Source organism: Accipiter gentilis, chromosome 1 (genome assembly GCF_929443795.1).
Source record: "Accipiter gentilis chromosome 1, bAccGen1.1, whole genome shotgun sequence".
NCBI classification, from domain to species: Eukaryota; Metazoa; Chordata; class Aves; order Accipitriformes; family Accipitridae; genus Astur; species Astur gentilis.
The window spans coordinates 6,487,350-6,503,949 of NC_064880.1; the positions used below are offsets into that span (position 1 = coordinate 6,487,350).

Genomic DNA, 16,600 nt, shown 5'->3' on the forward strand with positions numbered 1-16,600 from the left:
TGTGCAATCACAGGACAGTTGCGTTGAACATGGGCTCAATGCCATTGCTGTGGGTGACTTGGGAATCCAAGCTATTTGGTCTCTGGGGTGCTAACTGAATGTAGTCTTGGCAATATAACCCTATCTGGGGGAGGAAGAATGTGATTTGGGCCAAAATCAGATCATAGGTGTGAAATCTAGCTACAAAGGCTTAAATGAAACCTTTATCAATAGACTTGCACTGTTCCCATTAACCATGTTTAGAACAACTTTATGAGGGGCCATTCCCAGAAAGTGATACATGTACAAGCTGCTTTGTAATTGGAGTGATCCCACCTGCCCTCACATGAAAAATACCATGATAGCATTCAAGCCCATTGAGGATCCATCAAGAAACACTGGGGATCAGCACCTCAGCCACATGCAGAGTGAGACAAGACACAGTTAATGATGTATCTTTCTGTTGATGCTTATACCTTTATTTGGTCAGTGCTAGAAAGCATATACAATGAATTCCCTTTCCTCCCTCTGGTTATATTGAAATTTGTGGAGTGTTGTGATTTTTCTTATTTCTTTTCATGTAAATTTTGCTTACATGAGGGATTTGTGGCAGTTCCCTTGACTGAATAATCTATACCAGCAAAAGGACTCTCTTGTTACTGAAACCCTGTCTATAGGAAGATTCATGTTGGTCTTTCAATGTTGAGGAAGCTTTTTTTTCCTGCTAATCTGTTATAATTTCTTAGTGCAGAGGGGAAAATTCTAGTGAAAAAACTCATTATTGTTTCTACCAAGTTCATACTTTCTCTGTCTTGTGTAAGTAATATCCAGCCTTGTGGTACCAGAGTACCAATAAAACATAGGCTTTTGACTTTAGGAAAATACAAGAAATTTTAATGCAACAGACAGGAGAGAGGTCCAACATGGATGTCTAACGTGTTAGTTTTATTTAAAGATGATCTCTTGGCGCTAAAGTAAGAAATGTTCTTTAAAAAACCATCAAATAAATAAATAAATAAATAAATAAAAATAGGAATAACTTTCTGTTGAAGAGCTTAGCAAGCATCCGGCTTTCATCTTGGGAGGAACGGGTACTGTAAAGCATTCTTCAGAGTAGGGTATAGGGAGGTTGTCCTAATTCTTCCTGGAACCTGCAAGCCAAACACGAAGTAGGTGTTATCGGTATCTGTTTCTCTCTCAGTATATGCCACCATTATCTGCAGTGCTTTTACCTACCAGATCAATAGACACAGGCTTTCTTTTGAAAAAACAGTACTAGCTTAAATGTTAGGCTAAAATGAATTTCTTTCTCAAAGCATGTCTTATTAAAGACTTAAATGAGAGCCTCCTTCTCCCTTGTCACATGACACAAATTGCAGTCTGTTCTGTTCAGCAAAATGGCTTAGGTGGGACTCACCATTGCAACCCATTCCACTCAGGGAGCCGATTCTATCGATTCTTCTGCCGAAGCAGCCAGAATCTCTCATCATCCTGGGCATCTGCAGCCCCCTCAGTCTCTTGAGGAAGGGGTCCCTGTAGGACAGAGGGCTGCTGGGTGCTAGCCTGGGTTCAGCCTTCTGGTCATCACTGTCATCTATGAGTTCTGGTGGGATCTCCTGGGTTTTGGGTTCTTGCAGGTCAGGATTAGACTCCAGGGCTTCAATCATTGCAAACTTATCCGCCAGTCTCTCCAGCAGAGCCTACAAGAGAAGGATCAATTTAATGAAATTCCTAGTTTTGTGGTAATTTGCTAGCTCTTCCAGTCATCCAGTTCTGCATTCAGCAATGGTCCCATAGCCAGCCCTAGGGAGACTGTCAGGTTGGATCCCAGGGTTGCTGGTGATACTTGAACTCTGTCCCCTGCAGTAAATCCCTGTACACATTAATTCCACCTATGGGAAGCTCTAGCTGAGAGCTGAATGAAGCTGTTTGCCATGAAAGTGCATCTTACTGGCAAGGTTAGAAGAGCTCTTTGCAGAGAAAAAAAGCAGGGTCAGAAAAAAGCACAGGGAGATACTACTCAACACACCAATGGTACACAATCTCAAAGTACCTCTGAATCCATAGTCCACTCCTATGTTCTTAGAAGTGGCCTGCAATGCTCCTTGCCAGCAGTTGGCTCTTTTTTTTTTGCTATCTGCTTGCTTGTCACCCCTTGCTATTTCAATGGACATCACTTGGAGAAGCTCTTGGTGTTTTCACTGATCTCTGCCTCAGGAGTTACGTGATTGCTGCTCCTTAAAGTAACATGCATCTCCCTGAAAATACCTGTATGCTTAAATCTATGACTGCTATGTGACTTCTTCCTGAGTACTGTTCTCTCTAATTTTTAAAGCTTTGTGTAACAGGGATCAGATAACCTCCTCAAGGGCAGCTCAACCAATTAGAGGAATCTAGTTGTCCATCTCTAGAAGTAGAGTGGAGAGGAGTGAGCCTTATGGCTTGCTTGACAGTGAATGCATTTGGAAGCCACTCTTCTCGGTTAGCTGCTGGAAACAGCCTAGAGGCATGGGGCAGTTTTAGCTTTGGCTGACACTGTCCTAATCATCTTAGGGGGTTTGTTCTCAGGGTATGATGCTGTGAGAAGCTGGTCACTGGTACCAGTCCAAGGAAAAGTTTGAGCTTTCAGACTTCATCTTGCAAGACTGAGTCTTAAGCTTGTACTGTGCTGCAACAATGGATGCTCTCATTCCTTAAAATATGCACCTAGTAATTTCACAGCTCTAGAAGCTTTTCTGGATGAGTCACGGTAAATGATCATACTATTCCTCTAGCAACTTTTCTAAAATTTTGACTTTGGGTGCTCCACTTTACCTCCTTATCTCCCATCCACATGCAGCCAGTTCTCTTAAATCCACAAAGCTAGAGCCGTATGGCTGTCCACCTTCACTGTTCCTGCCATTTAGTGGGATAAACAGAAGCCTACCTGAAAGTTTTCTATTTGTTCTTATAGAGCTACTGTGATGATTTTTTTCCCTCTCTGGGACTTTGCTCCCAGGAAGGTGGATCTTTAAGAGAAAAAGAACCGAAAACCCAAAGCAGGCATCCTACATCAGAATTTTGTTTCTCAGTGCTACCCAGGAGCTCAGGTGAACCTAGCACTGGAGGATATTGCTCTATAGAGCTTCTCTGAACCCCTGTGAAGAACTGAGACTTTGTCCCCCAGCATGTGATTGCTGATGTGGCTATCCAATAGTGCAAAATATTAGCAAAACCACCACCTCACACTCTGCTAAGTACCCCAAAAGTTTAACCCTGCAAAAGGAGAAAGTCCTCACCTCCATGCTGGCCAGTTCTTTGGCAGGGCTGAGGCTGTAGATAGGGTTGGCTCTGCTGGACTGGAGTTGGATGAGCAGCAGCAAGAGGAAGCCACAGGAAAATGAGCCTTTAGTGTCCATGGCGCTGGGTTCGTTGGGAATAGGGAAGTTCAAGCTGTTTCTTCTGAGATGTCTCTTCAGGTCTCTCTCTTCCTTGTCCTATCCTCTCTCTTCCGAAGCTTGTCTTTTATACTCTTTGGGTGTGATCTCTGCTTCCTAGGTTATCAGTGGATTTATCTGGGGCACATTCCAGTCCCACTGCAGGCATGCAGCTCTGTCAAGGGAAGATTCCCTTTATTAGCTGTCATTAGGCAGCAGCTGCTGTTGCTGAGGAATGTATGTCACAAGTCAGTGATTTCATGTCACTCCCCCTCCTCTTGATACCAGGCGCTGTGATTACATAGTCCAGTTGGAAATTCTTAGCAATTTTCTTTCAAGAGACCCCTATGGTCAGGTTTATGGAGATGGGAAACAACCCTGAAACGGCTCTAAACTCCGCTTAGAAGCTTTCCATAGGGAAATTACCTTTTACAGGGAAAACAATAGGCTTTTCAGATGAGTATTTGGTGGAGAGTAAAGGCTGAAGATAAATCTACTTTTAGGACACCTGAAGTATCGTGCACACTTTCCTTCTATATATGGAATATGCACAGCCACTGCATACCATGGAGTGTGCTGAAAATCCCAGGTTTGGGCCACTTCTCCTTTCCCGTTGCTGTTGAGGTGATATCACCGTTGAGACTTCGTATTTGTATGTTGCCAACAACAGAGGCGCCCTGATCTGCACCTCAATACAGACGGTAACTTCTAGACTGACTCTGCAGGGACACCGAGTACTTCCAGCCCCCCGCGACAACTGACTTCGGCACCATTGAAAAACACTAGTCTTTATTAACATCTTAATGTTTAAATCAATGGGATTTCTTTAAACATGGATGGTAAGGCTTGACCCTACATCAATATAACTTAAAGAAGAGATGGTCAGATTCAGGAATAATCTTCTTGTACCGTCATACAAGAAAGCAACTTGCTCAATGGGAACTTTAGATAGATGGCTTTCGGTGTTATTCAGCAAAGGCATCAGAATCTGGCCCCAAGGAAGAATGAACGAACTTGTGTATATGTGTGTTTTGGGAGGGGTTAAAATGAAATGTTTAGTTTAATATATTAAAAACAGCAAGTATTTATTTAGTTCTTTGAGAGCTGAAGTTTTCAAGATTAGCTAAAAACTGCCTATGCTTAAATGCGAAATTACAAAAATGCAGATTTGATGCAAATTCTGCTTCCAGCATTGTCTTTGTGCTTATAGTGCAACTAAAAATTAAACTTTTTTACAGAACTGCAGGAGAGTTCTAAATTATGAAGCATATTGCTTATCCTGCATTTTCCTAATGTCTCTTGTTATTCTAAATTGAAACAAGAACGAATATATGAGCAAGGTGAATATGTCAGTGTAGTAATAATTTTTTGACTTTAATATGAATATAGATCTTGAAAGAATCTCCTGAGTACAGTTTCTAAATAATAACAGGACGATAAAATATTTCTCACGTCTTAAATGTCTTAACATGGTGTTTGTGTACAAACATGTGCACACACTGTTCACATGATCAGCTACCAAAATTATACTAGAAAGGACATTCTCAAGGTTGTGAAGTCAAGCTCAGATGCTACTTTTTCCTAATACAGCCTGAAGTCAGCCCAACTCTGCATGTGTTCTGATGAAGCCCTTTATTATAAAAGCACTCTCTATTTTTCCCCAATGCTTGCTTTTTTCAGTACATGGAGGCAGTGTTCATTTTTTGTATTATTGTATGTCCCAACACATTCTTATTTTGTGCTATTAAGAAAGAACTAAGATCCTGTTAGCTTCTTTTTAAAGTAACACTCCATGTTGCAGTGTCTGTATAATTCACTAATTACAAGTATTCCCTTACTGCTGCTTTTGGGTGTGTATGTGTGTGTTTGCGCCAGGGCGTAACTGGGTTTTGTAAATTGAGAAAGTGTGAGAAGATAAACCAGAATTATTCATTAATATGGAGTGTCCAATTTAAGAAAACTTGGATCTGTTAGTGTTTTATTCTTCCTTTCTTTTCACCCCCTCCCACCTGCTAAGTATTCTCTAGTGCTATCTCTGTGCAAAAAACATTCTGTCACTTGATCTGAGTTTTGCCTGAGAGCTCAGCACATCTGTAAAGCAACCCCTGGGGCACAAACCCAGCAGCAAGAAACCAAGGAACACAATATCCATCACAGGTGTGAAATACTTTGCTTTGAGTGACCTGTCCCTGTGAAACAATCTAATATTCTAGGATTGTATTCAATAATCTGGACCCAGAGATACTCCTTTCTTTTACTGGTTTGTTCCATTTCCATCTTCCATATTCCACAGTAGATAAATGAGATGTAGGGGCCTGACTTCAGCCTTGACAACACTTTTCTAAGACAGGGCCATTTCTGTGCATTATTTCATGTACTATGTATGGAAGGATGTAGATGGGATAAAATGGCTGACCGTCACAGCAGCTATTGTATTTTCAAAGCCAAATTTTGCCCTCTATTACCCCTCTCACAGTCCTGCCAAAGCAAATGGAATGTAAAATGTCAGAACTCAGTTCATTGTTGTTGAAGCTATAAAGCTCACTTGTTTGTTTGCTTGTGGTATCTCAGTATCCTCACCTTGGCAAGATTAATATGAACTTTAGGCTTTAAAGCCCAGCAATGGATAGTCAAGATTCAGGCAATGTCCATGCCTCATTGGCTATTTGCCTAGTAAAACCCCTGGTGGGAGTCTTAACAGGGCAGCAAGTTCTTATAAAAAGCATACTGTGACCTGTTTTAGTGTTGGGAAATTGGCACATTTCCCTGCGATCCCAGGGTATGGGATAGGAGGTATGGGATATGAGGCTCCATTAGAAAGCAGCGTGGGTTGCTCAGAGCAGAGAGGGAGAGCACCAAGGGTGCTGCCAGCAGCCCTGTGTGTGAAGCCCTGCAAGGAGGAGCATGGTACACAGAGCTCAGCTGAGGGTGACACTGCCCTTTCCCCAGCAGGATGATGATGAGATGTCCTTGTTTTTCAGACCTGTAAGGCTAAGGACTGTAAGCCTAGGGGCTGGTGTCATGTGGATTCCTTCTGCTGATAGATCTGTCCTACCCAATGCCTCTACCTGCTGCACTTCCTTCCAGTGATGCCCATTCTCCGCTTGCCGTTTTGCGGCTGAAGAGTGCTAGAGTGTGAGCTGATTGTGAAGTGCCTTTGTAGTCCTGTTCTGAGGAAGAGGCTGGATTTGGATTCCTTTTCTCTCCCAGTGATTAAACCCTTTGACAAGACCAAGCCATACCCCACCCAAGCTCTTTTTTCCTGCCTCACATTTCAGTTAGATTAAGAGGGAAATGAAGAGATGAGGCCATCGGTGCGTGAAACGAAAGGGAAATGTAATAATGTCTAGCACAGGGCATGCAGCACCAAGATCATAGGACAAGCCATACTGCAATTAAGATAGCTAGGTGTTGCCTCACTCTTTCCATGAGGGATGAAACTTATTTTCATCCCAAACATGGATTGTTTCTCCCACTGACTGGGATATATTATCTCTGTGATGTGGCTGCCCCTTCGTTGCTGGACACTCCAGGCTCAGTGTAGCCCCTGCCTCTCTCAGTTCCTTTAGAGCCGGGTGTTTGGCAATGCCTTGAGCCTTTTTGTCTGTTTAGGGCTCCCTGTGCTTCACAGCCTTGTCTTGAGAGGCCGGAGAGGGCTTTGCACAAAACCCGGGCAGAACAGCGAGGGGGGCTCCGCTGAAGCCGAGTGACACGAGCCTGGGGAAAAGCAGTCGTGTGAGCTGTGCTGGCCCGGGGGAGCTGGGCTTGGCTGCTCTCCGGGACCGGGTAACGGGGAGGCCGAGCCGCGGGCGGGCAGCGCCGAGCCCCGGGCAGGCGGGGGGAGCCCGGCGGGGCCGGCGCTGGGCGTGCGGGGCGACTGGCGTCTGTCCCGGGTCCTGAACGCCTCGCGGCCCTTCGCCCGCAGCAGCGGCTGCCAAATGTATTTTTAAAGCGATGTAGCCTTTCTGTCCTTAGCGGCACCCCACGCCGGTCCGCCGTGCCAAACTCGGCACCGATACCAGCGGCTTAGCGCGTGTAGGACACTACCTGGAATTAACCCCAAGGCCAGTGCCCGCCTCCCGGGAGGATTCGCGGCTAGCAGCGGTGAAGCCGTCGGGAAAGGCATCGCGGCTCACTGCCACGGTCCCAGAGCTGGCATTGGTGCCTGACAGTCCCTCTTCAGGGCAGCGTGGAGGGTCACTTGACTGATCGCTGTCCTGGAAGGATGCAACCACCATCCCTCCTGCTGCTGCGACCCTCCGGCAAAGGCTTGTCCAGACCGTGTGGGATGCTCCGGCCAGGGTTGGGAGCGAGCCATTAAGGCAGAGGGAGAGGGGCGTGTTCTACGCCGTGACCGAAAAAACACTCACAAAAGGCGATGCAGGCTTTGTACAAAAGTTTATTGCTCCATCGCCCACCCCCGCGGAGGCCCCGAGGGCGAGCCTGACTGTCTGTCTGCTGGGCACCGGCCTGGAGGCTCAGGAAGCGCTTGGGAGCCGGTCCCGGCTTCAGCTTCTCCCTCTCCTCCAGAAACCTGGGAGAGAAGGGCAGAGAGCTGCTGGGGGAGCCGCTCCGAGGCTTTCAGCCGAGGACAGCGGCCGCTCTCTGCGGCTGCCCCGGCCACCTCCGCTTCGGTGGGCAGGGGCGAGCTCCGGGCTCCCCCGCTTCCCGGAGCCGCGGGGAGCCGCGGGCTCTAACCCGGCACCTACGGGCTTTGTACTGGTTGCATCCCAGCCCCGTCTGCGCGCCGATCCTCTCCATCCTCGTCCCAAAGCAGCCGGAGAAGTGCCTCCGTCTGTAGGAGGACAGGAGGCTCCTCCACTGGTTCTGCCCCTCCGCCGGCTGGAGAGGGCTGGGCGCCGGGAGCGGGGCACCCGGCGGACCGCTCTCCGCCCCCGGGAGGTCCCACTCGGAGCCGCCGTCCTCAGCCCCGGCCATCGGTTCGTCTTCCAGGCCCGGTTCCCCTTCCTCCTCCTGGAGCTGCCCCAGCGCCTCCAGGAGGTCCTGGAGAGGGAAGGAGAGGGGAGAAACGGCGGCCGCGGAGGGGGGACGGGGAGCCCGGTTCCTGCCCGCTTCGCCCCGACGGGACGGGTGCGGGTGGCCGCCCCGGGAGCCCCGGCCCGCCCCTGCCCCGATACCTGCAGGGACCGCAGCTCCGCACCGTGCTCGCCGCCGGCCGACTGCGCTCCTGCCCATGGCAGGACGAGCAGCAGCAGCGAGGCCCCGCAGCAGAGAGTCGGGAGCTGCATCCTATCCTATCCTATCCTATCCTATCCTATCCTATCCTAACCCAGCTGGGCACCGTGTCGCTGCTTTGCCCATGGATGCCTCTCCTTATATCCCTACTCTCTGCCCGGAGGGAGCTCAGCTGCCTCCTGCCAGATCCCCGCAGGAGTCGGAGTGCTGCACTCTGCCCCCCGGCTTTGATAAGGGAACTGGTTACAACTGGCCCCACAGGTGACCCTTCAGGAGAGGGGGGGTCTCCTGAGGGCAGCAACTCCTCCAGAGGGAGAGAACTGCTCCAAGTCATCACCTCCCCTCCTGGCAGCACTCATTTTCCCGGAGATTTCCTCCCCCTCCACCCTCTGCTCTCTATCACTGTTAGGTAGGAGTTGATGCAGTGAAAGGACCTTGCACTTTCTGCCTGTTTGCTCTGCTTCACATCTACAGGCATGCAGGAGCTGTGAGCTGGCCCAAGCAGGGGGTTGATTTCCCCTCCAAGGGGATGAGCAATGGATCATTTCTCCTCCATGGGGAGGAGAAGTAGGGGGAATCAGAAATTTTCCTCTGTCTGCAGCAGCTCCCAACAGCCTTTTCTTCTCTGTATATATATTTTTGTGCTATGTGAATAGACCATGTCCCAAGATTTGGGTTTAGGAGATTTTCCTTCCTTGCAAGTTCATGTGATGATGATGGTTCTTGACTTCCTCCGGCATTGCCTGCAAACCCTTCCCTCTATAGCTAAGAGGCACTAATGTTTTAGTGGCCTAAGTCTGCCTTGAGTAATGGTATAGCTGACCACTGCTATAAACAATACTTGCTCTCTAGCCATGCCTTGGCTACAGCAGTGAATCAGTCACCACCCTCTCCTCATATCACACCACCTTTCCCATAAATGATGGTGCGTTCTGTCCCCCACGGCTTGGGTTGGAGTGAGAAATTCCTGTGGAAAAAAATGTTCTTTCCAGAAAGCCCAGGGGCCTTGCCCAAAGAAAGAGATTTTGTAGATCTTTAGATTTAGGCTCCCCAGATAAAAGTCTCTGAATTACCAATTTGGTGATTGTAACAGGCAGCCTGTTTGTATGAAACTTTCTCTTATTTTGCCTCAGAGCTTTACAGCAGTTTCTTATTAACTTTCAGTAAAACTTTCAGTGTCTCTTCTGTGTGAGTGGTGAATTTCAACTATAAATGAGTACAATTTCCACTGCTCCCAGGGTACAAATCAAGATGACCCTGTTAGATCCTTACAGAATGAAAGTCAGAACCCATGATATCCAGTGGGTAGAACAGCAGACAGGGTAATATTAAAGCAATTACACTAAGTCTCTGCCTTCTGCCCTCCTTGTTTGCTTAGCCAGTAGACTCATAAATCTCTCCGATTTCACTTGATATGCAGTGATTTCTGCTTGGGCCCTTATTTCAGAGATTGTCCTAAAGCTCAGCAATGCCAAAGAAAGCCTTTCCCCCAAGTTCAGAGGGTTTTGAACCAAGCTGTTGTGGACTTATTACTGCTAGGGGCTGTATGAACAAGCAACAACATACATTATGCTTTTACCTGTCCTTCCCCCATTTTCTTGTCCTTCTGTTCCACAAATCTACCTACAGCTGACATAATTTATCTTAGATTGGAAGCAAACTATCAACATCAGCTGGTGGGGGACAATGATCTCTGCATCCAGCAGTCTTAACAGTTGGCAAGTGGTTTTGTTTAAGGCATCACAGCAAAGAAGAATCTGGCAGAGAAACAAGGTGCATGTTTTGAAAGTAAGGTACATGAATGAAGGAAGCTTGCATCATGAGTGTTATGTTTATACAGAATAAGAGCAGATAGCTAAGGTGAGGATGAACATAATCAGTTTTGTGTGTAGTAGTAAAGACAGACAGGAGTGGAAAGGGATAAAGCAGCGAGAGTGTATGGGAACTGTGTGATGACCAAGTGAAATAAATGCAACTTAGCCCTCTAATAATAAACTAGGCAGACTTGAATCTTGGATGAGACCAAATCTTGACTGCTGCCTAACATCACTTATAAAGAGGTACCCCAAAAGCAGACACATTTGAGAAAGATACCTGTATGTTTCTTTATGTGTAGGAATAGTCTCATTGCAGGCTTTTCTTCTCTGCAACTTCTGTAATCCTAGTCTGTAAATTCATGCACTGCTGCTTAGTGGAGATGGAAATGACACAGCTAGAGATGAGCTTCCCCCATCTGACTGGCTTGTTAACTTCAAAGATTAGCTTTGATTATTTAAATGCTAATAGAACTCAGCAAATTACCTAAAGTACAAACACACCTGGCTTCAGTCCTAGGGATCTAATTATGGAGCCTTTTATGTGAAATAAATTGTTCTTGCTTTCTGAAAAGTGGTTTTTTAAAGTGCTCACACAAAATGCCAGGTGATGGGATGGCACATTACCAGTTCAGCCTCTGTGGAATTGGAGCTCTTATCTGTTTCTTATTCATCTTCTGTAGGATTTTTGTTCACAAGTGCTCACAGTTCAGTCTTTGACCTCCTCTGACCTCTGTTATTTTATCTGCAAATAATTTCAATGACCCACAGTTTATGTTAGTGTAGCTGAGTTTGGATACAGGCTAAGGATATTCAGGAAACAAACTCCAGTAGCACTTACCCTTCACTGGATTTTCAGTGAAATTTCAAAATCAGGAAGCTTTTATGCCTATGAGAATGTGCCTGTTCCTAGGGTTGCTGAGAGCAAGCTATCAGACCCAGGATTATTAGGAAGGAGGCTGTAACCTTTCCATTAGCACCATCACAAGATACTAGGTCTTCATTGTTTGACACCGTAATGGTCCATCGGCTTCGTGGATTAACCTTTCCACTGTATAGATTGAACCTGGCCCAGCCCCTGGGCTAGCATACCTGAAGAGGGACTCTATTTAAGAAAGCTGGATGCTTCCTGTCAAGTTCCCACAAATAAACATGTCTGCTTATTCTTAGTGTAAGCTGTCATGTATTGGGGGAAAAGAAGTGAAAATCTCTTCCTGACTCTATGAAGGTGTATTAAGTTAGAATAATGAATCAGAAATCTCTCTGCTCACATTTGTGCAGGGTAGAGATCTTTGTATGATGGAAGCTACAGCAAGGGAGAGTATTATCTGTATGGCCCAACAAGACTCCAGACCTCCAGGAGAATTTGCCCACAAATTACTGTGTAGTCTATGGGGCTCCATCTAGAAAAGCTGTTCATACTGATCAGACCACAGTGTTAGTTTTAAGACATGTGTTAGTTTTAAGACATTCATAGCCTGTCTATTAATATGTGAATTATGCTGAAAACCGATTTATTTTTCATCCTCCATTCTCCACTTTAATTCTTCATCTGACTGGTGAAATGCTTCATTTTCTTGTTGTTTTGCTTAGGAAAAGCAACACAGACTATAAGAAATTCATTATATGGACTCTTCTGTTTGAGAGCTTGTACTCGGGGGTGCCTATGTAAGTGATGAGACTATTCCTTGCCAATGAGTGTCTGTTCAGGGCATTTTCACTGTTGCTGCTGCTTTGTTATCAAAGTTAACTTAAACAGAGTAAGTAGCAAACAGCATAAGACCTAACAAAAACTGTTAACTAGACAAGCCTTCAGGATATGTTGTTGAATTTTCAGCTCAGGATTTGTGTTGATAGCCTTGTATCTGGTTTGAGGAGAGGAAGATTCTGGAGGATGGAATAGCCATAGAGAGGTAGAATTAATGGTGATTTCTAAATGTGCAAGAGATATTGAAAGGGTAAAAGATTGCAAGAAAATAGAGAGAGAAGCTATTGGTAGCTTGTGCAAGGGGAGAGTATCTCCATTAACAAATTGTTCTGTGCTTTCTGGTCTCTGATAGTCAGCTCTTAAGTGTTGAAGCATATGTTCATGAGCTTGTTGTACTGATGTCCTTCCTAGAGCAAGTCTGTGGCATCAGGGTGGAAGCTATATCTTGAAAATAGCATGAGAGAAGAACAAAGCTTTCTCTATTTTGGCTCTGGAGCCTGGGATCACCTTCATTCTATGGGAGTTGTGGTTAGAAGGAGCAGAACCAAATCACAGAGTTTAAGTGATTGAGGCAGGCCCAGAAACTAGACCTCTATCTGCTCTGTGCAAACAAGCTTTCTTAATGAGAGCTGAACTGCCAGGGATTCAGAGCCCATGCAGCTAGAGGGTTGCTTTGCATAGATGTTTGCGCTCCATGTTGCAGTTTACATCCAGGGGTCTTGTTAGGAATAGACTTATTACAAGAATATTTTCTTGCAGGAGTATCTGTCTTGTGGGCAAGAAAATGGGAGGAGTACAACTGTGTAGGCCATCTGTCCACTCCAAGCAAAAGGCTGGAAGTGAACAGCTGTGGCTGTGACCATCAGTGTAGACATTTGTGTTCCATGTGTGAGCATGGAAGTCTTCCTGATTTCCATGAAGCTGCTTGCAGAGTTCAGCTCTCATCAACGTCAGGATAGCACAGTCACGGTCTTGGCAAACCAGCCTTCATACAGAATTCCTTTGGCTCAGGATGTTTGCCAGGTAGGTGTTCTCCGATTGGTCATAGTTAGATTCAGTGAATACTTGGTTTGCTTAAAAAATAGAATGGTCAGATAAATTTTTTTTTGTATAATTTTTACTTTACTTTTTTGTTGGAAAAATGCTTTGCAATATCTGGATCTGCCTATGGAAGAGTAGGGTGCCCTTGAACGTTTTTCAAAGAAGGGTAGCATTTTTTTTGGACAAGATGAGATATACTAATAAGAAACAATTGTTTTCCTCTGTCAGGGGCAGATCCAAATGCAGAGTAACATCTTTCTACTCATGTCAGCTAATACAGCTACCCTTTTAGTTCAAATTGTGGTGGTCAAAGACTTGGGGTGTTGTGTCCTGGTTTCTGATGACTCGTTTGTGAAGATGGCTATGTCAGTCTTGTTCCTGTTATATTTCTATTTAGATAGTAATATCTTAATTTCAGAAAGGTTCTTTTGGTGAAAAGAAGAGCTTGTTTGATTGTGTGTCCTTTTTTAAATTTATTTTAAGAGCAGGTAAAAAGCCCTTTTTACCAGAAAGTAGCCCCTCTGAAATGCTTCTGAATTCTAGTGGATTGTGTCTAACTGCAAACTGGGGCACTGTTTCAGTTTCAGGAATGATACATGAAAGATTCACAGCAAAGACTTGAAGCAAATTCACCAAATTATGGAAAACAATTTATTATCTGTGACATAATGAGACTTTTTTATTTATAGGTGTAGTACACAAACAGTACAAATGTTTTTTGTAATTCTATTTCAGATAGATGTTCACAAATTATTACTCTGATACAAATAGACAGTACAGCAATGGTGTATTCTCTTGGCTGAGTAATTCAGGGGAGAGGTGGGGTGCAATTTGCTCAGTACATCATGAAGTAGATGGATTGGTGGAGCTAATGTGAATAAAGGCTGAATATCTTACTGAGAGGCAACAGGTCCTTTGAAACGTCAAAGTCAGTCCTGTCAAGAAAGCAGAGGAATAAGTAAAAGAAAGATAAGTCAACAGGATTTCACACATGGAAATTAACTGACTTCTTACTGTTCTAGGGCCAGGTTCAGCTCCACTGTTCTGCTCAGAGTTTCTTTGGATTGACACAAGCATCCCTAGGGAGCTGGTGAAAACCTCTCTGATCTGGTTTCTGTGACAAGATGAAATGCATACAGCTTGGAGAAAGGAGTGAAAGCAGGTAAAGCAGAGATGTGGCATTCACAGATTTTTAAGTATACATCTGATGACATTGAATTCTGAGGAGAGTAAAATTAGTAAACTGTGATAGGAAGGTAAAAGTTACTTTAAGGCACCATTTCCTTAAAGCTGAATTAAATCTGCTTTTCTGCATATTTATGCAAGTTATACACAAACACACGGACAACCTACCTCTGGCTTTCTCTTGCCATAGTAAGCAGTTAACATCCTAATCCACTCAGCGATCCAATTCTGTCCAGCTTGACACCAAAACAGCCCCTGGAGAGGCCCTTTTTGCTTCTGCCTCGGTATCTTTGGGGTAAACTTAGGAGGTCACTGAAGATCCTCTGGACAGCACTATCACTCATGGACATGCTCTCAGGCTGGTCCCTGGTGTTTCGGGTCCACTGAAGTTCAGTGTCTTGCTGATCAAAGGCACCTGTTGGGATCATGTCGTCTTGCTCACGATCCCTCTCTTCTGAGACCAGGGAATGCTCCAGGTCCTCATCTAACAGTTTGGACAGACTCTGAAAAAAGGGAGAGGGAGATGGTGGAGAGGGAGAAGAGAAGTAAAAGGAGGGGTTCTGGAAACTCTGTCATTATTTTAGTATAAGCCATGCTCAGTGCTAAGTTTGGAGAAACTTATTTTGAACATTTATCAAAAGATGAAAGTACTGAAGTGATTTCTGAAGCTGATGATGGTTATCTTTAGTTTCTTCTGGCTCACCAAGCTGCTCTGAGCTAACACTGTATGCTGTCTCAAAATGCTCTAAGGCTCTATGCTGCTACGGTATTCTATAGTTCTGAGCTGACAAACTGCCAGTTAAGTCTTTCCTGGAGCTGGGTATCTGGGGTATGGGGTAAATTGTGAAAGATGTCAGAAGAGGCTTTTTCAAGAGTGAATAAGGAACAGGAAAAAATAGTTGATACCTTGGAATAATAAGAGAAGTGATGCAATGACAGGAGACATGCTGAAATTGGTGCTAGAAGGATTATATATTTCTTTACAGATTGGGAGGTTACTTCTTATTTGGGAATACCAGTTCCCTAGTCAGGTAGCTGAAATGTGTTTTGCTAATGACTTGGAATTCCTGTGCACGCACACACACACGCACATGCACGCACACACTTCCTATTTTTCTCATGTTCTGCCTCTGGGACTCGCAAGCAGGGACTGCATTACTGCACTACTGAGTTGAAGGGGAGATTATGCAGGTACAACCCATTAATTCCTTTTTCATCTTAAACCAGGAGCTTCAGGGAGGATCATGCAGGTGACTACTCTAGGGCTGTAGATCAGAGTCGTTCCAGAAAAATTCCTTTTACTCCAAAAGTTTATTGCTTCAGTCAGTCACAGGATGACCCTAAATCCGCAACCCCCAAATTGACCCCACAGGAAAAAACATTTTCCTTTAATTTGCCTCATGTGATCAGAAATTTAAATCCAGTAATCGATTACTTTAGTTTCCTTCCATTTAATAACTCTGTGTCTGCCCACCTCAGGGTTCCTGCTGTCATGATCTCTTTGAGTGTCTCCTACTGCTTTAGCTGGATTGGAAGAAACAGAGCTAATCTGAAGTGTCTAAATCTTAAAGAAGCATCAGCTTCTTTCAGTTCTATTGAGCAGCCAGTCACTTACCTGTAAGCTGGAAATGGGCCTGGCCCTTGCCTGGTTTTGAATGACAATAAGCAGCAGAAGGAATCCAGGGCAAAAAAGAAGTTTCAGGTTCATCTTCATGTTTTGGTGTCTCAGATTCCTCCTCCCCTTGAGTCTCTCCAGTTCAGTGTTGCTCTGTGTCTCCAGCTACCAGCCTTTATATCTTTCTGCAACCCCTCCCAAGTCTACCTTTTGAGTTCCTGCCAGTGCAAGGATTGGTTTGAGGTTCTAATATGTTTTCATCCTCCCAGGAGGAGGAGGGAGGAAATAGTTCTCTTTTCTGATGGTGAATAAAAGGAGCATTCTACACTTAGGCAATGCAGCATCATTCTGTTGCTGTGAATCTGAAGGTCTCTGCAGCCTGCTGTTGTGGTGCCACTTACGTATGTCAGTTTGCTTAGCTCAGTGTTCCTTGGGTTGACTGCTAAACCTTTCCTTTCCCTTCAGAGAAAAATAATTGTGAGAGAAGTATAAAGGGAGACAAGAAGCTAATTGTATCCTCTACACATTCACCTGGCTCCTTTGTCACTGTGAAGTACCAAATCAGAGGGACGGGGGTCTCATAAAACAAGCTATGTAAGAACTAAGTGTTATTACCTAACATAATAATATGGCATTAGTAACCTAT

At 45.0% G+C, this 16,600-nt stretch overlaps 3 protein-coding genes across 3 annotated transcripts; all 3 read right to left on the bottom strand.

The window, feature by feature from the left end:
- Positions 1–1,295: 1,295 nt before the first annotated feature.
- On the bottom strand, positions 1,296–4,168 carry LOC126039816 (natriuretic peptides A-like). The gene is made up of 2 exons (XM_049803490.1): positions 3,258–4,168; positions 1,296–1,679 (listed from the first exon to the last, which is right to left on the bottom strand). The coding sequence occupies exons 1-2, from the start codon at positions 3,375–3,377 to the stop codon at positions 1,305–1,307; spliced, it is 495 nt and encodes a 164-aa protein (XP_049659447.1). The 5' UTR covers positions 3,378–4,168; the 3' UTR covers positions 1,296–1,304.
- A 3,735-nt stretch (positions 4,169–7,903) lies between these two features.
- On the bottom strand, positions 7,904–8,644 carry NPPA (natriuretic peptide A). The gene is made up of 3 exons (XM_049810692.1): positions 8,534–8,644; positions 8,105–8,399; positions 7,904–7,929 (listed from the first exon to the last, which is right to left on the bottom strand). The coding sequence occupies exons 1-3, from the start codon at positions 8,642–8,644 to the stop codon at positions 7,904–7,906; spliced, it is 432 nt and encodes a 143-aa protein (XP_049666649.1).
- Positions 8,645–14,529: 5,885 nt separating this feature from the next.
- On the bottom strand, positions 14,530–16,086 carry LOC126041464 (C-type natriuretic peptide 1-like). The gene is made up of 2 exons (XM_049807096.1): positions 15,955–16,086; positions 14,530–14,842 (listed from the first exon to the last, which is right to left on the bottom strand). The coding sequence occupies exons 1-2, from the start codon at positions 16,051–16,053 to the stop codon at positions 14,537–14,539; spliced, it is 405 nt and encodes a 134-aa protein (XP_049663053.1). The 5' UTR covers positions 16,054–16,086; the 3' UTR covers positions 14,530–14,536.
- Between the last annotated feature and the right edge of the window lie 514 nt (positions 16,087–16,600).

What these genes read in the sequence shown, in the direction of transcription:
- LOC126041464 (XM_049807096.1), bottom strand. Translation starts at nt 16,053, where the DNA reads ATGAAGATGAACCTGAAACTTCTTTTTTGCCCTGGATTCCTTCTGCTG. An exon ending in GGCCCATTTCCAGCTTACAG is followed by an intron (nt 14,843 to 15,954) that starts GTAAGTGACTGG and finishes CCCTTTTTTCAG; the next exon opens with AGTCTGTCCAAACTGTTAGA.
- LOC126039816 (XM_049803490.1), bottom strand. Translation starts at nt 3,377, where the DNA reads ATGGACACTAAAGGCTCATTTTCCTGTGGCTTCCTCTTGCTGCTGCTC. An exon ending in AAGAACTGGCCAGCATGGAG is followed by an intron (nt 1,680 to 3,257) that starts GTGAGGACTTTC and finishes CTTCTCTTGTAG; the next exon opens with GCTCTGCTGGAGAGACTGGC.
- NPPA (XM_049810692.1), bottom strand. Translation starts at nt 8,644, where the DNA reads ATGCAGCTCCCGACTCTCTGCTGCGGGGCCTCGCTGCTGCTGCTCGTC. An exon ending in CGGAGCTGCGGTCCCTGCAG is followed by an intron (nt 8,400 to 8,533) that starts GTATCGGGGCAG and finishes TTCCCTCTCCAG; the next exon opens with GACCTCCTGGAGGCGCTGGG. An exon ending in ATGCAACCAGTACAAAGCCC is followed by an intron (nt 7,930 to 8,104) that starts GTAGGTGCCGGG and finishes CTTCTCTCCCAG; the next exon opens with GTTTCTGGAGGAGAGGGAGA.